The sequence below is a fragment of the Eumetopias jubatus genome, unplaced genomic scaffold (genome assembly GCF_037043125.1).
Source record: "Eumetopias jubatus isolate StellerSeaLion01/CBP00866 unplaced genomic scaffold, mEumJub1_p1.0 scaffold_7, whole genome shotgun sequence".
Classification (NCBI taxonomy): domain Eukaryota; kingdom Metazoa; phylum Chordata; class Mammalia; order Carnivora; family Otariidae; genus Eumetopias; species Eumetopias jubatus.
In genome coordinates this window covers 28,959,005-28,983,997 of record NW_028274813.1, presented here as the reverse complement: position 1 = coordinate 28,983,997, position 24,993 = coordinate 28,959,005, and the positions used below count along the sequence as shown (strand labels likewise).

The window sequence follows — 24,993 nt, the reverse complement described above, 5'->3', positions numbered from 1 at the left end:
CGCTTCTTCTCTCCCTCCTGCAAAATAATGAGCCCACTACAGGTGACACCATGCACATCTCCGAAAAGGAACCAGCTGTGGCATGCTGGGCGTCTTTGCTGGGAGCGAGAGCATGGCTCGGGCCCAGGGAGCCGGCATTTCCTTGGGGTGTGACGGAGGCACATCCTGAGGACGGGCCTGCACTGGGAAGGGGGGTCAGGGAGTGAGAGAGGAAGGGAGGCTGCTGTCCCCCCACTTGTAGCAGGCTGAGAACCAGCCTCGGGACAGGGAAGGTGGTCCGTGGGGCTCCCGGCCCTCCCCGCCAACCACAGACTCAATGAGCCTCAACAGAGCAGGGACCCCTCTTCTCTAACTCTAAAGCCTGAAGTTGCCAGTAATCCCCTTCTTCAAGAGCACAGGTCTGTCTCCTAAACTTGCCCCAATGGGAAAAGTAATAATAATCATCTCATTTTCCTTCCTTAAACTATCTGAACTCTTCAAGGGGAAGGCCCAAAGGAATCATCGTGCTGTGTTCAAAGCACAAAGCCTAAAATGCTCCATGAACGGAACTCTCTGGGGTGTCATGACACCATCACTGTGAAATCCAAACCCTCCCCCAACCTTAAAACCTATTATCTTCTCCAGCTCTGGAAGAATCTGGCCTCCCTCCCACCCACCCATGGCTCACCATCTTAGTTCCAGTCTCACGTCTGAGCGGGGTCCTGGGAAGCAGCCGCTCCTCGCAGCCTGCCTGGACTTCACACCCGGCCCTGGGGCCATGACAGGAGCGGGGACGCCGTGGGACCCACGGGTCCTGCTCTAGGTGTTATGCGTCAGTGGGGGGTTGAGAAGGAAATCAGAATGCCAATCTCCAAGCAGAGGCCTTGTCTGGATCGCCTCACAACGTTGCCTGCACTGGATTTGCTGCAGGCGCAAAAAGCCGCGTTTCGAAAACAGAGGGTTTCCACTCCTGGCGTGGATCCCACCCACGGCCTCGCCCCCTCTCTGGCCAGGTTGGAGCCACAATATCGGGGTGCAGTGGAACAAAGTCACTCTGGCTATTCTAGGGATTCGAGCTGGCAGGCGAGGGCATCATTATCTCCACTTGGTGGCCTCTATACCCAGTGACAAGAGACACCCCAGTGTGGGGGCCTCCGTGAGGCCGGGCCCCATGCCAGGACCTTCACCAGCACTCGTGCTCAGCCCTGCACCAACCCTGCTGGAGAGGCCACATCTCCCTGCCGCACAGATGTGGAAAATGAGCCCCAGAGGGGTTAAGTCATTTGCCCAAGGTCGACCAGCTAGAAAGTAGCAGAGCTGGGCTTTACACCAAAGTTTCTAAGTGAATGTTACACTGAACTGAATTATAACCCTCTCCAGAAGTTGGCTCCCCAGTCTATGATCTTGTAGAAGGGAGTATCCCAAGTATCTTCATTCTGAAATCCCCAACCCCAGGGAAAATCCCTCACCTCCCACCAACAGGAAACCCATGCACAGGTCCTTGTCACAGCTTTGGCCTACTGGCTCTGATCACAGGCAGCCCAGCCCCTAAAACATAAACCCATTTTGATCAAAAGGGAGATTCTGAGAAGGCCATCTGACCTTGGCTAATTCACACAAGAAGGGGGCATAGAAAGCATTGGGGATCCCTCCCTGGAAAGCCCTGCTTTCCAGTGGTTATCTATATAACATTATGTTTTTTTCGGTCTCCCAATGTCACTGTGGAACAGGCAGGGCAAGTATTATTATCTCTGTTTCATAGGTGGGCAAACTGAGTTTCAGAGACATTAAGTGACTTGCCCAAGGTCACACAGCTACTGAATAGCAAAGGCAAAATCAAAACCCGGATCATCCATATGCACCCCATGAATCTAGCTCGTTCTCTGGGGCTCAAAGAAAGACCAATTTGAAGTTTACCATCACTTTCTTTGTTTCAATACAGAAAGTGATAAATGTGACTCTAGAGATTTTGTCTGCTTGCAGTACCCCGAAAGTGCCATCCCATAAGCTGGCTTTGCTATCCCCACTTTCCCGATAGGGAAACTGAGATCTCCGAAGAGGAAGAGGTTGGACCCATCCTACAGGAAATGAAACTGGGAAGGGAACTCTGGACCCTCTTAACAACCATTCTAGGGCCCTGACCACCCCTCCCCACTTCCACTGCAGGGCTACAGCACCCTCCCTTGCAAGACTCAATCCCTCCCCACAGCTTCCACAGGCAGCAGGTGTGATGGAGGCAGAACAGGGCCACCCCATCATCTGCGCTGAGGTGGGGAATGAATTTGCACACACTCCAAAAAGGATTTGTAGGAGGGCCACGGTTTGGGGTTTCAGACTTCGTTTTTTAACCTTTAAGCCATTGTGGCATGTGGGAACATTTTGGTAACTTTTTCTATAAAATTAAGTCAAAGTGATTTTCAAAACCAACAATCAGCCTTTGAGGACACCCCACTTTGGGTTTGTGGGAGGACAGAGAACCAGAGCAGTCGGGAGAGGAAGTCTGCTTGTCTGATGTGACACTTCTGGGGAACAGATGACAAGACGGCACAGCAGCTCCCCAAACCCTCCCTGGACCTCCAGAATCCAAAACAGGTTCCCCAACCAGCAGGGGGAAAAACATACCGTATGAGGAAGATGAAAATCCCATCTGGACAGGGCCCTTTAAACCAGATTATTATGTATGCACGAAGTTCACTGGGAGGCCACGGGCCCCTACAGGAGAGTGACCCCCGTCTCTTGCCACAGGTCACTCTGCGAGGCCCAGGGGGAGACCAGCACCGCTCGGCCCCACGCCAGGCTGCCCTGGGTCCCCTGGCCAAGAGCAGTGAGCCCGGGAGGGAGGCTCTTGCCAAATCGTGGAACACTGCAGCCCGGCAGAAGTGGCCCAACTAGCCCAAGTCTCCAGGGGCTTCTTCAGGAGCTGAAGGACTAAAAATAACCTAGGCCTTTGTTGTGAGCAGCCGGACCACAGAGATGGAGCTGATTTCAGGGAAGCCGAGCATGCGCAGGGGTCCCGCTCACGGAGATCTGCCCTTTGGGCAAATGATTTTTCCAGAAATGTGTCAGTTATTGTGTGCTGCTGCTGTGGCCACTGAGACTCAAAGACAGCCCAAGCCGCTTCGGCCCCTGGGGCTGACTTCCAACACAGACTTCTCGGAAGCTCAGCCTCCCACCTTTTCTTCTCAAAACATTTAAAAAAACAAAAAAAACAAGAGTCCAGCACATATTGGGGAGCTTAGGGGGCAAGGGAAGCCCTCAAGCTGAGGATTCTGCATCGTTGCCACCATGATCATAAATAATCTGCTCACCCTGGTTATTTGTTTAGGTGACAGGCATCTCTTCCCCATCCTAAAAGCTGCAGAGTCGGGTGTCGGCAGACAGTGGCAAACATACAGCGTGTAGAAGGAAGAAATTACTTGGGGAAAGGAACCTGTGGTGCCACATCAATCCTCATGGGCTTCGTAAAGCTGCAGTCCTTCAGACTTGTATTCTGGACTGGGCAGCCTTCACCCGCTTTCCTGATTCTTGAGTCCCACCAGGGAAAGCTCCAGACCCAAGCTGGTGGGAAGGCAGAGCCTTAGGATCGTTCCCCGGCCATAGGCCGTGGCTCGTCTCACCTCAAGGACGCCCCAGCTCTGAAGGTCAACGAGGAACCGCAACGCCTGATCCCTCGCAAAGCCACTCCCGATGGATAACAAATACTGATTGGCTGTGGCCTCCGAATTTTCTTCCCAACATTTCCGCCCGCCCCTCAGCACTTCTACTTCTCTCTCCAGCCCCATCAAAAGACCACCCTGGCTGCAGACAGCACTAGGTATGGGGGGGTGGGGGGGGCGAAAACTGCTTTTCTTCTTCACAGAGACCAAGGATCAAAGGGATTTTCATCATCAAGATGGCCTCCCGACTCTGAGTCTAGAAGTTTCCAGGGAGGCTTGTAATAAATAACAACTTCTCCACAGCCTTTTGTTCCTCTGCTGAGTTCAGGATAAAGAGCCAAAGCAGGAGGCGAGAGGCTGTGTGAAGATTTCTTGGAACACAATAGATAGAAAACACCAAACTACAATGTGAGTGACTGATCGGTGGTCACAAAAGAGCATCCCTTAAAATGGGAACCAGTGAGAGGGCTGCAGGGCCGGGGTAAATGTGAGGGGGTTCCACAGGGCCAGGGCTCGGGGTGTTCTTCAAAAGTGCAAGATCCTTCTGGTGGAAACGAGGAGGGGCTGGCTGAAATACTGGAACCTGTGTGTAGGAGGTGAGCAGACACCTCACCCTCTCGGTTCCACGTGTCCAAGCCCTCTGTGACCACGGGTTTTCCTTACAGTGGGTCTGTCTGGATATTTGGGAGTGGGGGCATGATCTGGTTTGAAGTGGGCTCCGCCTCAGCCTCTCCAGAAGCAGGTCACGTTCTGTGACCCGGGGCCCTAGGCTTGGCAGCCAAAGGCGGAGGCTTTTTCTTTGAGCAGTTCCCAGCACAGGTGGCAGCTCCAGCTTCCTACAAGAAACAAGATGCCCTGCTGACCAGCTGCCCCTCTCCCACCCTCAGGCCCCGCCCCTTGGCCCTAACTCCACAAGCCTGTTGCTCTTTTTGACTTTCCCGGTTCAGAGACTGAGGCCCGGTGCTGAACACGGGCTGGAGTCTGTAACTCGGCAGAGGGTAAGTGCTGTTCAGGAAACAGTTAAGTGCTCCGAGGTGATCAGCTGAACTGTTGTAAAGCCCCTCGTCCCTGGACGGGGCACCACCAGCAGCTGCACCAGGCCTGCGCCGGTTCCCTTGGAAGCTCACACCTCCCCACCACCTCAGCCACACGTCCAGGAGACATCTCCTCGGCGCCCAAGCTGCAGTTTCAGGGGGTGGAACCGTGCCTCTGTTTCCTCATCTGTAAAATGGTAGCGGTCATACCTACCTCATAGGATTGTGACGATTGAATGAGATAAGACATGGAAAGGACTTAGCACAAGGCCTGCACCATAGTGAGGGCTCCCTAAGTGGTGGGGGTAGCTGTTGTTGCTACTGTCGACCTCATCGTCATTACCTTCAGGGGGCTCAGCCACTGGGGGATTTAAACAGTACATGTGATAGCCACGGTCACAGTCATCACAGAAGAGTAGCTGGTCCTGGTGGAAGACAGAGTAGGTAGAGAGGAGGAGAGAGAGAGTGAATTGTTTAGGGCCAGTGTCCAGCCCCACCTACTCCTCCAGCCTATTCTGTACAGACCCACCTCCCTGAATGCCCCTTTCCAGGCCCCCATTTGAAGTCTTCAACTATCCCCTGAATATGCTTGGTGCTTTGCCCATACCTGGAAATGCCCCCTCTGCCTCCCCAACTATGCCAGCCCTACCCCCCCTTCAGGGTTCTGCTTAAATCGTACCTCCTCCAAGAAGCCTTCCTTGACTACCACCTCACATTCAAGTTTAAAGGGACTCCTTATTCTTCTAAACTCTTGTAGCCAATAACTCTTGTTTCCATAAGGGAGGAGAACCACTTTTATGCATGTCTGTGTTCCCTAGTGCATAGAAAGTACTTTAAATGTTTGCAAATGTTAACTGAATTCCTCTTAACCTCACCCTTTCCATCTGTGAAAAGGGCAACGGCCATATCTGATGGTAACATCTATGATGCCTCAGAACCTTTTCAGGGTTTCCTTACGCGACTATAGAGAAATGCATGCGATGCGATGTCACTTTTCAGATCTCCAGAGCCTCCTCAGGGGTGGGGGCTGGAGCCCAGGTGAGAACAGAATCCTCTGGCATGGCATTAAACTTCAAAGAACGCAGTCTGCACCCTCGCTCCCTGCAGCAGCCTCTGGTCAGATGCTCTCCCAGTCCCTGACCCCTGCTCTTCTAGACCATTCCCTCCCCACCCTTCAAGTCTTCCAGCTCTTCCATCCTACGGAGATGTCACTGATGTAGCTCAAATGGAAGTTCTCTCACCTCTTGCATCCCCCACAGTCCTCTCTCTTTCTTATGACAGTTAATTGCGTTTTCCTTCACGCCGCAAAGTCTGGCATGTGGTAGACATCTACACACAATTGTTTTCTTGAATAGTTCCTTTGGACTATGCCTCCTTTGTCCACTCCTTTACAGATTGTAAGGCCCTTGGGGCAGAACCTTGTCTTAACTCTTTATCTCCACATCTCCTTCAGAACTTGCACACAGGAGCTATACATTTGTGATCTGCTCCCCATTATTCAGGTTCAGCTCTGCTCTATTCTTTGGACCTGCTTGGATGGCTTGTAAGACGTTTGCAAAACTAAGTTTTGCATCAAATCTCACCCTGGCTCCCCTCAGCACAGAGATCCTGGAAAAAAGTAGATATTGAAGTTGGAAAACCCAGCAAGCAAGCAATAAGGCAGGAGATACCATGAAAGACCTTTTTTATCACACAAACACCTTTCAACAGGGCAATGGGAAGCCTTTGAAGAGTTAGCAACAGAGGAGTGACTAGTCACACATGGAATTTAGAAAGAGCTCCCTAGCTGCTGTGTAAGAATAGATAGCTGGGTGGAGGAAGGTTGGTCCTAGAGGCTGGAAGACCACTTAGGATGTTACTGCCACCATCCAGGTGAGAGGTGATAGTGGACTGAACTAGGGTTGTGGCATGGGGGAAAGACAATGGTCTTGTTTCCATTTAAAAGTTAATGATTAGATGTGGAAAATGACAGCGAAGAAATCAAGAATGTCTCCTGGATTGTGGCTTAGTCAGCAAGCCAGATGATATAGCTACCCATTGAGACATGGGCAGAAGAGTAGATCCATGGGAGCCAGAAGGCAGCCTCAGCTAAAGACATGTTCTACACATCTACAGATCAGGCAATGGAGATGCCCTGAAGGCAGCTGGACATCAGGAGAGATGCCTGATCATGAATTATGGATTTAGGAGTCATTGGTGCTTAGATGATAATGGAGGGCCTGAGAGAGGAAGCCCAGAGTATGTCACAGATGTCCTTGAACTTGAGCTCATAGAGGGATGTCCATGAACTTCTTGAAAATATATGCACAACTTTGTGTATAGGTACAAATGTACATTTTTCGGAGAAAAGAGTAAGTCCATAGTTTTCATTGAATTTTCTGAAAAATCAAGGACTCAAAAAACATTACTGAGATAAAGACCAAAAACAGACCCTTGGGAACACCAAATTTAAGGTACAGGCAGAGATAAAAGGGACTAAGACATACAGTCAGAGAGGTAGGATGAAAACCCGGACAGTGTGGTTAACTCCAAAAAAAGCTACACCATTGTCTTGGAGCTGAAGTAAGCTAATTACAATATGATTTAGGAATAATACAAGGAGGAACAAGTTAGGATGGGAACAGAAAATAGGGAGAGACTTTTCAGAAAGTGTATTACTAAAGTCTTAAAGACACATAACTCCTGCTATAATGCTGACACAAGAAATACAAGAAGGTAGAATACCCTGGATTAGACTTTCCCAAAGGGAAACCAGGCGTCTGTGGATTTAAATACATTTTTCATGGGCTGATTGTTGTCTAGCACTACATTCTCTTCTTTCTCATGTGCTTTTCAGGATAGCTGCCTGTCAAAACCACCCAGATCAGCCAGCTCATGTTGACCCCAATGAAAAATATAATTTAAGTACCTCTTACTCCCAAGTACCCAAGAACAAGTTCCAATAGAATGGAAACCCCATTATGGGATGCACAGGGTAAATCTCTGACTATGTGAGAGGAACCCTACTGCCCAAGCAGCCTCGCTCCTTGATTCCTCCCCTACAGCTCTGCCAACTCAGTGAGAAGCCTCTGTATTAACACTATTTGTAAAGCCAAAGACCAGAACCAACCCAAATGTCTATCAATAAGAGACTAGTTAAATAAACTAATGAAGAACTATGCAGCTGTAGGAAGAAATTAAGATTATGTCTATATATTGTGGTGGAGTGAGTAATCTCAAGGATATCCAGTGAATTCAAAGCAAGGTGAGGAAAACAGGTGTGTCTGTTACTATTATATAAGAAAACACATTCTTTCTTTTTGGATTCATACACACAAATTCTTTTGGATTCATACACATATACATGTAATATGTTATATTTAAATAGAACGACAAAATAAGCCATAATTTTTTTAAATGGTCACCTATGAGCAGAGTGAGGGAAGAGTAGAGATAGAAGCTAGATTTCTTTGAATTTCCTGTTTATTTTAATAGACTTGATTCCGGAACCAGTAATATTTTGCATAGTCCTAAAACAAAATTCACACTGTTATTGTCCTTAAAAAAATGAAACAAGTGAATCTAATTATGTATTAGTTGATGGCATAACCACACAGAAAGTAACTATTCCAAGTGACTTTAAAACAAGTATTTGACTATACATCCTGAGTCAAATATACCTTAAGAACAATAAGTGTGTGTGTGTGTGTCTTTCCAGCAACTATATTGTTGGTGGTAATAGTGGAATTAATATTCTGAGAACTTTATGTATCAAATGAGTAATTATGTTGTTACTGAAAAGAATTTTGACATACTTGAAAGAAAATAGAGATGTAAGATTGATGAAGTTTAAGTAAAAACCCTACAGTTAGTCCTGGGTATGAATTAGAAGTATCAGTATAAATTCAAGTATCCATACAAATTCAGAATTTTTTCTTTGAAACAAACAAAACATATTTTCTAGTTCTGTCCATTTAAAATGCCCCAAAATAATGACTAATGCAGTAAAAATTAGCACCCCTAGCACTCCTATTCTGTTCTCTAAAGATCATTGCCCACTAAAAGGAACCAGGAGTCCTTGAAGAAATGGCTGGCTCCAGGTCCAGGGCATGAAATGTATAAATATTTTCATATATTGGAAAACAAGGAAACCATCAAATACTATTGGGGTCATGTCAAAAGGACTCAAGATCCAACCTGATTACATTCTTACTGGGCAAATATAGGACAATTTTAACTGTAATGGATTGAAACAAATCAAATATGTTTAAATCCTTGAGTTCATAAAAATACTATTTAAAAAAAGTTGTCACCTTTGGAAGATGCTAGAGAAACATCCCATTATATTTTGATTTATTATCTTGATAGAATTTTCATCTCAGAGAAAGTTGCAAAATGATACAGAGAGTTTCTGTACACACTTTACTCAGCTTTCCTTAATGTTACCATCTTACATTACAATAGTACAGTCATGAAAAGCAGGATATTATATTAACATTATACTATTGACTAATCTGCAGACCTCATTTGAAATTCACTAATTTTCCCACTTCTGTCTCTTTTCCCAGCATCCAATCCAGGATCTCACATTGCATTTAGTCATCATGTTGTCTTAGTGTCCTTGAATCTATGACAGTTTCTCAGTTTCTGTATCTTTCACGACTTTGATGCTTTTGAAGAAACTAGGCCAGTGATTTTGTAGAATGTCACTCAATTTGAGTTTGTCTGATCTTTTATCATGAGAAGATTGAGGCTATGTACTTTGGGCAAGAATACTACAAAAGAGATGTGCCCTTCTCAGTGCATGATATGGGGGCATATTAATACCAATATGTCTCGTTACTAGTAATGTTACTCTGATCATATAGTTAAGGTAGTGTCTGTCAGTCTTTCCACTGTAATGTTATCATTTTTCCCTTTGTAATGTATTAATAAGTAATCTGGTGAGGGAGATACTTTGAGATTATGCAAATATTGTTTCTGACCATACTTTTTGCCCACTAATTTGGGCATCAATTGATTGTTCTTATTTACAACAACCAGAATGGTGATGCTTGCCTATTGGTGATTTCCTTCTTCCCTCTACATTTATTAACTGTAATTCTGCTCTGAGGAAGAGTTTAACTCTTCCCTATTTATTTATTCAAATTTTTAAAATATCAGTATGGATTTTGTTCTTTGAGTTATAATTCAATACTATCATTATTTACTTTGTTGTTCAACTTGTCCCAGACTTGCCATTAGGAGTTCCTTCAAGTTGGTTCCTGTGTCCTTTAGACATGCCTTATCAATTTTTGAGCATTTCCTCACTTTCTAGTACCACAGGATGCTCCAGGTTCCTCTTGTATTTTCCAGCCCTAGCATCAGCCATTTATCCAAGGGTTCCTAGTTCCCTTTACTGGAGAACGGTATTTAGAAACCAATATCTGGGTACCATGGATCCTCATTGCCTCTGGGTTGTCATTGTTTCTAGGCCCTCCCAGCCAACAGAATTAGGAAGTAAATGCATGTGTAGTACCCATGCATACACCTATATTTATTTCTGTGTCTATCCATACGTGTGCATATATGTATATAGTTGTAGATATATATAAGCATATATATACACAATATGTTATATCAAAAAATCCCGATACCCCCTATTCCACCCAACACCATAGGATTCAGTCTAGCCTTCCCTCTATTTGATTATTCTTTCTCTGACATTGAGAAACCTGGCTCTCATTACCACAATGTATAGTTATTAGTTCAGACCTGGACACACATAAACTAGTTGCAGAATGACTGACTTACTACATGCCTGTAAGAAACGCATTTACTAACTAAAGTATAATAATTATGTAGTCATTTCTGCCTTTAGCCTTAAAATACACAGTCATATACTTCTTTCTAAGGTTGCAAAAGTGGGCTCTTTCCTTCCCTGCCCCTCAGTACAGTTGCTCTATCTATTTGCATTACAGTCAGGTTCATTTGCTACTGTTCATATTCCAGTTTCAGTCCCTGCCACCTACATCATGGTTGATTTGGGTAGTTACCTGTAATAGGATATGTGCAACAGTACCTTGGTCCTAAGCGTCAGAGCTATACAAAAATGTATTCTCAGAGAAGTGCCACCTTCCCTCACTCTACTATCCCACACCTGCTTCCCCATTGTTTCTACGCCATTCCCACCCACTGCGTTAGGTAATCAGTCTCTTTAGTTTCCTGTTCATCATGTATATTTTCTTACACTTTGCTTACAAGAATGGCAGCATATTATACAGATATTGCCTTTACTAAGCTTTCTTCATTTACCGATATTAAATTTAGAAATACACTGGAAATTATTCCATATCAATGTATGGAATTTGCTTCATTTTTTTTATAGCAGCAAGTATTCCACTGTGTGGCTGTGCCAACCATTCCTCTGCATAACATTTAGGTCATTTCCAATACTTTATAATTATAAATAGTTGCATCCATGAATAACCTCATGCACATATATTTTCATAGTGTTATATCTTTATGGTAGATTCCTATAGATGAGATGACTAAGTCAAGAGGTAAATGCATAGTAGTTGTGTTGGGTATCGCTAAATGTCCCTACAGAAGAGTGGTACCACTTTGTATTCCCACTGACAATGTATGAGGATGCCAATTTCTCCCACAGCTTCATCAACAGAATGTATTATCATACTTTTTTCCCCAGTTTCATGGGTAAGAAAATAGTATCCCAGTTTTGTTTCAATTTGAAATCTTTAATTATGAGTGTGTTCAAACTATTTTTTTTCAAATGTTTATACATTTTTCAAATGTATAAAAATAGTCATTTTTATATCTTTTGTGAATTGTCTTTCACGTCTTTTTCCCATCTTCTATCAGGTTTCTGGTCCCTTGTCCCTCAAATTTTAAGAGTTCTTTACATATTAGGGATATTAGCTCTTTATCTGTGGTATATGCTGTAAACATTTTCTCCCAGTTTGTTCGTTGTCTTTTTACTTTATCTGTTTTTTACTATGCAAATTTTTTGTGGCCAAATTTGTCAGTATTTTTATTGCTTCTGAATTCTGAGTCATAGAAAATCTTTCCTTATATATATTTTTTAAAGATTTATTTATTTCTTTTGAGAGAGATAGAGCACGCACATGAACAGGAGGGGCAGAGAGAGAGGGAGAGAGAATCTCAAGCAGACTCCACGCTGAGCACAGAGCCTGATGCAGGGCTCCATCCCATGACCCTGAGATCACGACCTGAGCTGAAACCAAGAGTCAGACACTTAACTAACTGCATCACCCAGGCGCCCCAGTCTTTCCTTATATTTAAAGAAGAATTCACCCATGTTTTCTTCTAACACTAATATGGTTTTATTTTTTATATCTAGATCCCCAGTTCATTTGGAGACTATTCTTATGCATTATGTGAGATATGGACCTAATTTTATCTTTTCCCAAATGGTTACCCTATTATCTCAGCACCATTCACGAAAATGTGGTTTTAGAGGCAACCTTTATCCTAACACTAGGATCCATACGTAGCCGGGTCCATTTATGGGTTTCTTTTCTATTCCATTGGTCTATTTGTCTATACTGTTTTAATTAGAGGCTTTATAGTATACTTTAATGTCTGGTACAGCTAGTCTCCCCTCATAATTTGTTGTTTTCAGTGTTTTCTTGACTATTCTTTCATGTTTATTTTTCCATATGAACTTTACTATCAATTTGTCTATTTGGTGTTTTAATTGGGTTTGAATTAAATTTGTAAATTAACTCAGGAATAACTGACATCTTTATAGTGTTGAATCATTCTATCCAAGATCACACAAGGACACAATGTCCTTCCATTTGCTCAGGTCTACCTCTGTGTTTTTTTTCAAGCGCTTTAAAATTTTCTTCAAAATTTTGTTTCTTCATATAGGTTTTACACATTATTGTTAATCTTATTTCTAAGTATTTCCTTTTTGTTGCTATTATGAGTAGGATTTCTCTACTATTATATCCTCTCACTGGTTGTTATTTGTGCATATGAAGGCTATTAATTTTTGTATGATAATTTTATATCCTGCTACCTTTAATGTTTGAGTTAGCTTTATCATTGATTCTCTAGGGTTTCCCAGATATACTGTTATAGTTTGTGAAATAGAGTTTTGCTACTTTGTTACTATTCTTACACCTCTAGTTGATTTCTCTTTTCTAATCACAGTAGCTAATATCTCTATAATAATGATAAATAATAATGAAAATAGTGGGCATCCTTACTTCGTTCCTGATCTTAGTAGAAATGCCTCTCGTGTTTCCTCATTAAATAAAATAATGGCTTTAGTTCTAAGGTATAAAAAGTTTATCATATTAAGAAAGTATCCCACAATGGAACTGGAGGGTGTTATGCTGAGTGAAATAAGTCAATCAGAGAAAGACATGTATCATATGACCTCACTGATATAAGGAATTCTTAATCTCAGGAAACAAACTGAGTGTTGCTGGAGTGGTGGGGGGTGGGAGGGATGGGGTGGCTGGGTGATAGACATTGGGGAGGGTATGTGCTACGGTGAGCGCTGTGAATTGTGCAAGACTGTTGAATCACAGATCTGTACTTCTGAAACAAATAATGCAACCTATGTTAAGAAAAAAGAAAAAGAAGAAGATAGCAGGAGGGGAAGAATGAAGGGGAGTAAGTCAGAGGGGGAGACGAACCATGAGAGACGATGGACTCTGAAAAACAAACTGAGGGTTCTAGAGGGGAGGGGGTGGGGGGATGGGCTAGCCTGGTGATGGGTATTAAAGAGGGCACAGTCTGCGTGGAGCACTGGGTGTTATGCACAAACAGTGAATCATGGAGCACTACATCAAGAACTAATGATGTAATGTGTGGTGATTAACATAACAATAAAAAATTTAAAAAAAATAACCATCAGTAAGCTCTAGAAATAAATAACACACTCATATTTAAAAAAAAAACAAAGAAAGTATCCCACAATTCCAATTTTCTTGAGTGTTTTTTTTTTCATGAGTAGGTGTTGAAACTACCTTGTGATTTTGAAAACTGATAAAGGGAAAAAAGCAAGCATTTATCCTATCTTTTCTATATAATCTAAACCTGAGAGTAACCAAATATGATTTTGAAAACTGATAAAGGGAAAAAAGCAAGCATTTATCCTATCTTTTCTATATAATCTAAACCTGAGAGTAACCAAATATGAGGTTAGAAAAGTTTCTCTTTGCAGAATTACTCCAGCTAGTAAACAAAGAAGATTTTATAAAGTAAGAATATCACTATTTTGCAACCTCTAATGAAATAGTCAATCTCACTGAAGGTCATCAATAGCTGCTACCTTCACAAAAAAGAGATGTACCAGGCATTACATACTTTATGATAAAGAAAAATACACCACTATTTATGAAGTAGTCTTGAGATATATAAGTATATATAATTTTATATATACATATATAAAATCAAATCAAGGCCTACACATAATATAATATATTTTTTATATTATAGATAGAGAGAAAGAGCCCGAATTTGATCAGGATTCTAGTTATAAACATCAATGTACAAAAAACATAAGAGACAGAGGGAAATGTCAAACACCACTACAGGGATGCAGTCTGTAAAAACACAGTCCTGAAAACTCTATTGAACAAATTAACTGATTTTTTTTAAGATTTTATTTTTTATTTGAGAGAGAGAGAGAGCAGCAGAGGGAGAGGGAGAAGCAGGCTCCCCACTTGAGCAGGGAGCCAGATGCAGGGCTTGATCTCAGGACCCTGGGATCATGACCTGAGCCAAAGGCAGACGCATAACAACTGAGCCACCCAGGCGCCCCTAACTGATTTATTCAACATCAAAGGGAAAAAAGAGAGCAAAATGGAGGGGAAAACTACATATTAAAAGAAACTTTAAAAATAGGGGTGCCCAGGGGTACCTGCATGGCTCAGTCAGTTAAGCATCTGCCTTCTGCTCAGGTCATGATCCTGGAGTCCTGGGATTGAGCCCCACATCACGTTCCCTGCTCAGCCAGGAGTCTGCTTCTCCCTCTGACCCTCCCCCCACCTCGTACTCTCTCTCTCACTCTCTCTCAAATAAATAAATAAAATCTAAAAAAAAATAAATAAAAATAGAGGCGCCTGGGTGGCTCAGTCGGTTAAGCATCTGACTCTTGATTTTGGCTCAGGTCATGACCTCAGGGTTGTGAGATGGAGTCCTACTTCAGACTCCATGCTGGGTGTGGAGCCAGCTTAAGATTGTCTCTGTGCCCCTCCCTCCCCCACCAAAAAGAAATATCAACTAGTCACAATGTACGGGCCTCACGTGGATCCTGATTCAAATAAATAAGCTATAATAAAAAATATTTAAGACAAGGCAACATTTAAAACAATTGCAGCAATTAGGATGTTAACTGGCTGTTTGATTATATTAAAAAATTATCGATTTTTTTAGCTGCGTTAACATTTTTATCATTATTTTTGTTAAAAAGTAAGTCCTTTTCTTTTTGATAAACCTATGAAATATTGGCAGGTAAAGTGATATTGTGACTGGAACTATGTGGGAGGAGGTAGGAGTATTTATAAAACAAAATTGGACATGTATTGATCAGAGTTGAAGCTGGTGATAGGCTACATCAGTTTCATTATTTCTGCAACTTTGCATAAGTTTGAAATTGTCTATAACAGAAAGTGTTTTTTTTTTTAATTCTGCATTGATTATAGTTAACATTTAGACCCAATGAGATCACGTACTCTGGAATGTGGTGTAAACGGTCGAGCACATCCCAACCAGGAGCAGCAGGCACCACTGTCTATCACCGAACCCTCGAGGGCAAATGGCCAGTGAGGCAGCCTCTGGCCATCATCTCCTGCACCTCTCCTCACAGGCACAAAGAGTACCGAGGGTCCCTGTTGTGCAAGGATCCCAAGGTCCTGGAGGCAAGGATCCCAAGGTCCTGGAGGCAAGGGGCAGGGGGCTAACATTTCTCCAGGAGCCCAGTGACAAGAGTCCCACCCTCTTCTCCAGCCCTCTAAGGACTCCCAGATCCTGCAAGGGAAGTCCCAAACTCACGTCATTCTCCGAGGTTCCACAGAGGATGCAGGATTTGCACTCTATGCACTGCCACTTGTAGGTCTTGACGGCCTCGGTCATGTTCAGGGTGAACTGCAGGCAGGTTGGGTGACCTGCAAGAAGCAGAAATGGCAGCATTAGGGTCAGAGGATCTGACCTGTCACCCCTTGACATCGCTTTAACCAAAAACACACTGATGCCCCCCTTGGAGGGAGGGCGGGTTAGCACAAGCTGGGAAAAAACGGGGGCCCTACCCACACGCCCCAACCACCTGCAGTTGCATCAGATCGAGGCCCAAGAGAGAAATGGCATTAACACTTAGAGATGTGTCCCCCTGCAGGTGCAGTCAGTTGATGAGGACAGAGAGTGGTGAAGGAAACTGCAGCGTGCTCTGCACAAGGGAGCACTGTGAATGACACCAAAACTTCTCCCCAAGCCCCAGCATCAACCGTGGCAGGAGCAACCCTTCAGAGCTGTTTAGAGCTGGGCCTTCCCACCTGCACAGGTGTTCACACTGCCTCTGGGCACAGGGGAGGAGGTCAGAGGGAGCATGTGAGGTTTCCCAGGGCAGAGCTCAAGGGCACTGGGAGGCACTGCGCTGTTATCTAAAGAATCCTTGCCAATGCCCAGGAGACCAGCAGAAGTCCACGCCTTGCCTGGCAACAGAAACCACAGGGAGAGTGGCCTGGCAGGCACAGCAAAGAAGTGCAGCACCAGAGCATGGCAAGGACCAGGTCTACCCACCGGTCCTTACTCTTCTCCATCCCAAGTATCATGGTAGCCGAACCAACAGCAAATCGGGGAAGGACATTAAGCTGTGACCTTAGAGCACAAAACCCCGGTGGCCCATCACTGGACTCTGTTCACAGCCACAGCCCACCCAAAAGAGAGATGCCAGCACTGAGAGGACAGCTATGAGGTACAGAATGTGAAGACCCTTGACCTTCTATTTGGCAGGGAAGAGAAACTTGGATGATGTTCCCAGGTTTTGCAGGAATCTGCCCAGAGCGCCCAGGACAAAGCCCATAACTGAGTCTGTCACAAGAGAACTGAAAGCTTTGCCTACTGCTGTGGGCCACCCATCTCCAGAGCTCCCAACTCTGCCAAACCAACCACGTAGTGCATTGCATTGCTCCTTGCACGCAAGGAAACGTGCTTCTAAAGCAGGATACTACAGAGAGGGGACACCAGTTAGAGTTAGTCCCACCCACCTAGTACCCTCCACAGATGTTCAGGACCCCATATGGTACAACCACCGCTTGGCAAAGCCACATCCTAGCAAGAGGCCCCCATTTCCTCCCTTCCAAATATTCAGACAGCTGGTTACATTGTGGTCATTTGGGAACATACTGTCTATTCAGTCAAAGTAAGGATCCTTCAACTATGAGGCTCCACAAATGCAAACCCCACTGACTTGTCTCTGAGAGAGTAAGGGTGGGATGGACATGACTCATCAGTGGGGAGCATGGGGGACACTTAGCAAGGAACACAGGGAAGCATCAGGAGAAAGCAGATCTAAAAGCCTTCCAAGTACTCACCAGGTGCCATCCAACTTAGGAGCTCCCACAGCTCTGAACCAATAACCCTCTCAAAGTGACACCACGGCAATGATCCCAAAGGGAAACAAGGCTAGATGACTATCCAGCTTATATTCTTGAAATCATCTCAAAGATCTGTCTAAGAAGAACACTGGCCAGAGTTGTTCTCTATTCCAATCTCTCAGAGACAATACTGGGGTAGGAGTAATAGAGAAAACACCAGCTTGAGGTTCTGAGTGTTGTGGGCCATGACGCCCAGGTTTCAGACACAGCACCCTTGGGAAGGTTGAAGATGAGTCCACAGAACTGATACCTATATATGCAAGTTGACTTTATCCAGTTCTATGGCCTCAGGCCACATCTCAGCCACAGCCAGCTGACTTGCGATAATTGTTCATGAACTTAACAGGCATTCACTGAGCACCTGCTAGCCCAGCCATTTGCAGTAGACAGAAAAGACACAGTGGAGAGCAAGGCACCCAAACCCTTCCAGTCCAGCCAGAGAGAGCTCAAATTAATAAGCCACATGCATATCTATTACTTACAAACATGTGATAGGTTCCATGAAGGAAAATCATAATGAAAACAAACCACAGGAGAACCTCACCTAGTCAGAGATGTCAAGGAAAACTTCTGAGAAAGATGTTTAAAGCTGATACCTGACAGATGAAGAGGACTTAGCTGGGCTGGCGGGTGGGGGTGGGTGGGGGTCGGTGAGAGGCAGCTGGAGAAGTAGCTGGAGCCAGATTACACAAGCACCTATAGCACTTTTTTAAGGATTTAGGGCTTTAAAATCATTAAGAGTTTTTTTAAAAAAAAAGATTTTATTTATTTATTTGAGAGAGCAAGAGCGAGAGCACAAGCAGGAGGAAGAGCAGAGGGAGAGGGAGAAGCAGGCTCCCCACTGAGCAGGGAGCCCGATACAGGGCTCCATCCCGGGACTCTGGGATCATGACCTGAGTGGAAGGCAGATGCTTAACTGACTGAGCCACCCAGGCGCCCCTCATTAAAGGGTTTTAAGCAAGGCAGTGACTGGATCACATTGTGCCTTAAAGGAGCATTCTTTAGCATGAGAGATCTTTGGGGTGATGAAGTAGTCTGTACCTTGGTGGTGGTGGTGGTGGTTATATATGTGGTAAGATTGCACAGAGCCATACGCATACACACATAAGCACCATGCACGCGTGTTATATGTAAAACTGGTAAAATATGAATAATTGCATAGATGTCAATTGCCTGGTTTTGAGAGTGTACTGTAGTTACGTAAGCTGTTACCATTGGGGGAAACTGAGTGAAGGGTACATGGGACCTCTCTATAATATATTTTTGTAACTTTCTATGAAGCTATCATCATTTCAAAATAGAAAGTTGAAAAGATATTTTTAAATAAGGAAAGCACAAATGAAGATTTAAATCATCAAAAAGGAAGGTAGGAAGGAAGGAAGAAGCTTCTGTCTAAGAAAAGAAATTGTAGGGGGCAGGGGAAAGAAGAGATGCAGGAATTGCTGCCAGGAAGCCAGTTAGAAGGCCGATGCGTCTACTGGGGGAGAGACAAGGATCCTTAAGCCAAGGTGGAAATTTCAGAATGGTAAAGAAATAATTGATAGGATTCGACCACTGTTATAAGGTTGAGAGTGTGGGGATAATGAGACATAGTCTAGTCTCAAGTTTCTGACCTAAGAAACTGGGTGGGTTAGAGAGAAACGTCCTCAGATGAGAAAGAGTATAGAAAGCGTAGAGAAAGCACTTGTGGTCGGGGAGGGGGTCACTCCGTTTGGGGCATATTGATTACCTGCCAAGTTTGGGAGACTGCTGGTGGAAATGTCAAGTGGAGAGTCAAACATATGGATTTCTAACACAAAAGAGAAATGTGGGTTGGACGTAAAAATTTAGGAGCCATTGCAAAATAGGTGGTCATCAAAACCGTGAGAACCAATGAAGTTTTCTAAGAAAAGGGAAAAGAGACGAGAAAGGATGAGAAGAGAAGAGAAGAGAGAGAAAAAGGTGTAGGACTGCATGTAGAGGAGTCCTATACTCAACTATTTAACAATGAAAAGAAAGGACAAAGAGAGGAAACTGGGAAGGATGGCCAAAGAGGTAGACACAAACTGAAAACATGGGGTGAGAGCAACCAAAAGAAGAGATTGCAAGGAGAGGGTGGTCAGTTGTGTTGACTGCCACAGGTTCTTGAGTTTGTCATTGCTTAATAAAGACCCGGAGTGAGGGGGTGTTGACAGATCAGAGCAAAAGCTGCCCTACTAATAATAACACTCCAGTAGTGTCATCTTCCCTGGAAGGAAGGCCAGCACATTCCAGAACATGGCATGGAATTCAGTAGTCGAATGCGCATGTGGAGCTGCCTCTGTGGGTAGGGATGGAGGGTGGTATGTGTGTTTTGTGCCAACAACATTCCACAAATATTTATTAAGAGCTAATTCCATGTTCAAGTTCTCTTAGACCACTGGGCCAAGCTCTGGAGACATTTTCTGGGATAGCTTTGGATCAGTGAACAGTAGCAAATGGGTTTTGGAAACCCCTGTTGGAAGTCTCTGAAAAAAAATCCCATGGGCTTTTTCCGTGTTCCTGTCTTGAGAAAGTCATCAGCCTCCAGGAAAGACCTTCCAACCCAAAGGAAGGGAACAAAAATTCACACAGCCTCCTCCCAACTCCCAACACTTCCAGTAAAATGTAGAAATAAGACCAGCCTCGGTGCTGGCTGTAGAGCTCAGCTCAGATCAGCTCAGAACTCAGGCATCACTGAAGTTCGAGAGGAAAGTTGGGGATGCAACTTCTTAGCTGGGGAGGTTGAGGCACAAGACGTTAAGTCACCCAAGCAGCCATTAGCAGGTGCAAAAATTATGTCCAGAACTAAATCCTCTGTGTTACCGTAACAGGTCGGCTGCCTACTGCCCATCTCCAATAACTGGAAAAGTCATTTGCCAAATAAAACTGTAAGAATACTCTTATCTGCCGTGGAAATGACTGAAACAATGCACACTGGGACAAAGGACAAAGGGAAAAGTTTCTAAGGAAAGTGCTGGTAGCCCATTTCTAAGTTTGACTGCTAGAACTCCTTATTTTTGCCCAGAACTACTTCCTAAAATCCTTGGAAGTAAGACAGTAGATACAGTCTTCCCAATTCAAGGGTAGAAAAAAAGAGACAGACTGCTGTAGAACAATTGTGACTTAGAGTCACTCACTACTTAAAGATTCCTAGCTTAACTCTTTTGTAAAGTTAACTATCAGTCTCTGAGGCATTTGCTTGGAAATGTAGATTTTTTTTCTTATCTCCAGTTTTCTTAAAGCAAGGAATACCTGTATTGCTATTCAACTAGCCCGGTGGAGTGAAGGGGAAACAACCCTTCCCAGGTCCCCTGGGGCGAAATGATTCAACAGGACATTTATAAAATTCCAATTACCAAAATGAATTTAGAAAGCGGTGCACGGTGCATGATTCATCCCAGCCAGATCATCAGAAACCACGTCCTTCCTGAGTGTTCCGCCAAATTCGTTCTATCAGGAGGGTTCAGTAAACCTTCTGCCTGCTTGTTTAGTTGGTCCTATAGTGACTTGGTGTGAAGACGCATTCCTAATCCAACGCTAACCTCTTGCAAAATTGACCTCAATCCTCCGTAAACATTGGGAAAAAATTTAACACATGGCCACCATGTGCAGGAAATGTAACTTCTCAACAAGGCTTTCACAGACAATAGGAATTTGGCTTCAGGGTGCTATTTCAGAAGATGGGAAGAAAGAGGAAACCAGCAGGGTGTAAGAAGCTTCTGAGAAAGAAGCCCATCCAGGAGGCTGGAGTGACTGACACTAGAGTCTGCTGAGCTCAGTGAAAGAGAGAAGGCCAGCATCTGAAAGCAGCAACTGCTCCCTCACCACCCAAAGAACACAACTCATGTCTTTTCAGAATCCCTGGACCAGAGATGGAGAAGTGCCAGGGACAGCAAATGGGATTTCGTGGTATTTGACTTAGAAGGCACGTGGATAAATATCCAGGCAAAAACCAGTTTCACACTCAGAGCTGCCTATTCCTACACATGCTCATGTACAACTGCCCACACACATGGATATTTCCAACCTTTCAGGGACAAAAATATCTAAACTGGCCTTGTTGATTAAGCTCACATTACAATTGTGACTTAGAAGCTAACAGAAGTCATTAACCAGTCAATGTCACTCTATAGATATTCAGCACACTGAGAAAAACGCAGTTCATTGTCAACAAACCCTGGGCAAAACTGGACACGGGGCTGTGACATGTGTCTCTTATATTATGGTCCTTATTAAAAGAGTTTTTTATTTCATCATCACCAATATTTAATTTGGACTAGGCTAAGCCACATTGCTGATTAAATTACAGCTCCAGGGGAAAAAAAAAAAACACACACAGACACAACATTATCTCGCTAGGTATGTGCTGAAAATATAAATAAAACAGATACAAATAACTGTGGACTAGCATAGTCTATTATTTATTCATTGTGAAATTATAAACACCTAATTATGTTTTATTACCTTATTTATCAATGTTGATCTCTTAAAAAAACTAATTTCTCAGGAAAGAAAAGCCTAAATACCCATGATTCCCAGGCAAATAAGTGCAAACCTCAAATTGTGCTTCTTATGATGCTTAGTTTATAGAAATTACATTATACAAGGGGCACCTGGGTGGCTCAGTCGTTAAGCATCTGCCTTCAGCTCAGGTCATGATCCCAGGGTCCTGGGATCGAGCCCCGCATCGGGCTCCCCGCTCAGCGGGAAGCCTGCTTCTCCCTCTCCCACTCCCCCTGCTTGTGTTCCATCTCTCGCTGGATCTCTCTCTCTGTCAAGTAAATAAATAAACAATCTTTAAAAAAAAAAAGAAATTACATTATATAAAATACGTAGGATCAATTCCAGTCTGAAATAGCACCAAAAACAAGTCTCTGTGGGCATTCATTAAAAAATAATTTGGTTCAAATTTCTAACAGTTCTCTATATTCATACACACATAAAACTTCTAATATTTACATATTGCAAAACTATATAAGACGCTTTAGCTGAAGAATTATGCAAAGTGCAGTCAAATTGGAATCATCCATGCTAAAGAGTAATTTGAGGAGAAAAAAAATATTAGTAGCTCACTTTGGGAAGCCTCTCATTCAATCAGATCCATTCATTCTCATTTATTCTCTCTCTCCCTCACTCCTCTCTGTCTCTCTCTGTCTCTGTCTCTCCCTCCGTCTACTTCTCTCCCTCACTCCTTCTTTCTATCAACCTCCACTTTGAGACCCAGGTTGTCAGGTGGAGGGAATGAGGCTCTCAGTCATTATACTTCATCTGTAAAGGGGTGAACCAATTCTGAGCAATCAAGAATTCAACCTCTGCACACATATATTATGACATATGTTAACCAGGCACTGCTTCTTCACATAGATTCTTTCCCAAGCCCTGCTTTGTAAACCTTCTGCCATGGTCTGCAGATTCAACTCTCATCTGCCTCAGCGTTACTTCTAACGCTAAGACAGCCACAAATCGATTATCACAATAGCATTCCAGAGGCACCTGCATAGCTCCTTTTTTTTTCTTATCATTTTTAATGTACTTCAAAGAGGACAAAGAAGAGAAAGAGAGTAGAAAGGGTAAAGACCAAACAAACAAAAATGCATTAAAAATAAATGATGGTGTGAGCCCTCGCTGCCTTTTGCTTGAGCAAACCCTTCACTGTGCAGCAAATTCAACTAGTCTTAGAGGTCTGCTTATCCTCCCTCAAAGCTGCCAAACTCTAGGGCACCCAAGCACTATGTGGGAGGCAAACCACAGGGACTGTTGCACTGGTCATTATTATCAATAACTACAGAAAGCACATTTGTGCAAAAGCATTAGGGACACATTTAATGGGCCAAATAGCTAAGAGCTCATGGAACCATTCTCAAAGGGCCCTAGAAATTCCTCCCCCATCCCCCAAAGTTTTCACGGTCAAGAATGGTCCAAAATAGAGTCTCATCTATAAACCTGAAGGCATGTGGTTGATCCTCTTAAAGTGAAATAATGGAATGAGACAGACTTGACCTGGATTTCTATAACTTACCTGACTGGCCCAGGTTAGGGCCAAGGCACAGCACTATAAAGATGTCAAGAACCACAGTAATGATACCAGCATCCCTAATTCATCACCACAGCTGAGGACCAATGATAATTTATCCATTTACTCATTCCCTAATAGTATTTGTTGAATAGATAAATGTGGTATGCACTTTTCTGGGCACTGGGGATCCAATAAGTGAGAAAAACCAAACCCTATCCACATGGGGTAAGTACCACAATTTGAGATCTACTGCAGCATCTGAGTCCCTTGGACAAGTCATTTTGCCTCTCTGAACATTAGTTTTTCAATATATTAAATGAAAGGATAAAAATCCGCTATCCACAAAGCTGTGGCCTTGCCTATGCATTCATAAACAGTATTTTTAGAGATACGATTAATCCCAAATTGCCCATCTGGTTGGTGGGATAAACAAGTCTTCTAAAGTTTGCCAGCTAAAATTCAAAGTGAAAAAAAAAAACTAAGAAGGAAATTAAAATAAGCAGTTAGTACTGCTAGAATTCGTGTCAACTTTTCCACTGGGCTAGCCCAGTATACTAGTCCAATACCATGAAAGAAGGCAAAAGAAATCTAGAAACCTAAAGCACTTCTCATCAACCTCACCACCTACACCCATGCAATAAGGTGGGGCTATTCAGATGTGTTGTCAATGAATCTGCAGGCAGAGGCCTTGGGAAAGTTTTCATATGTGAAGAATATTAGATCTGGGTTGAGCTGGTCATGGGACAGGGGGCCGGTATTGCCTGGCAGCCAGTGGAAGAAGAGAGTCACCAACATATATTCAGGAGACAGGAGAGGTTAGAGATGTAGATTCAGAAGTCATCAGGTACAGGTAGTAGATGAAGCCTTGGCACTTGGTGAGATACTCAGGGAAAGACCCAGAGTAAAAAATAAAAAGGACCTCGTTGGGAGGAGGGGGAAGTGTAACCATTGGAACGAAGCAACTCAGGTTGACCCGCCTTTCAAATCTTTAGCTGGAATTATAGATTATAGGCAACCATCTGCTGGTGATGCTTGCTCCACACGTGTGTGGAGGCCAGACTGAATCACTGTCCAGACCCCAACATCAGCATCAGGTATGAGTCTCTGACATAGGCTGTGCATTTCAGGCCTCTTTGGACATCAGGAGCATCCAGCCATGGACCTTCACTAAAGGCTCTGGGTTTACCTTGGAAAAGTGAGCCTGAAGAAGAAACTGTTGCTCAGATTGGAGACCCTGTAATCCCTGTGCTTCCTTCGTGAGGGTTTTGTAGTGTAAGTGACGGATAGCTGGTGGAAAAGAGTGGTGCTTCATCAACACGTGATTACCTATATCCTCCAGCTGCTGATCTTCCATGAACTGGAAGATGGATTCATGAGTAGTCTAAGTTCTTGAGTTCTCTGAGGACCTTTGAGATGGTATTAATTTATTTCTTTCAAAAATATTTCAGAGTTGTACCAAGCCAAAAGGAAAAAGATACTTTCTTGCTTTTTTGTCTTTCTCTATGTGAAACTGGGAAGCAATCATAGAAGTGCCTAGAAGCAGAGGACTGACAGTATGCCTGTGACCCTTAGACACTTTGTTTTACATTTTTTTAAATCATTTTTAGTCTATTTTTTAGTGGGTTCTTCTGGCTGCAGTTTACTTGACTGTGATCAGGTTCTTACAGAAAAATAATTCTATTTAATTTGACCGAATT

The 24,993-nt window shown here is 43.6% G+C and overlaps 1 protein-coding gene across 1 annotated transcript in view; it reads right to left on the bottom strand.

Annotated features, from left to right (window-relative positions):
- Nucleotides 1-4,309: 4,309 nt before the first annotated feature.
- DPF3 (double PHD fingers 3) overlaps nt 4,310-24,993 on the bottom strand; it is a 244,816-nt gene continuing 224,132 nt past the window's right edge. The window contains exons 9-11 of the mRNA XM_088024537.1: nt 15,680-15,792; nt 5,013-5,094; nt 4,310-4,471 (exon numbers count right to left, since the gene is read on the bottom strand). Of these exons, the coding sequence (XP_087880663.1) occupies nt 4,401-4,471; nt 5,013-5,094; nt 15,680-15,792 (266 nt within the window). The 3' untranslated portion in view covers nt 4,310-4,400. The remainder of the gene's footprint in view (nt 4,472-5,012; nt 5,095-15,679; nt 15,793-24,993) is intronic.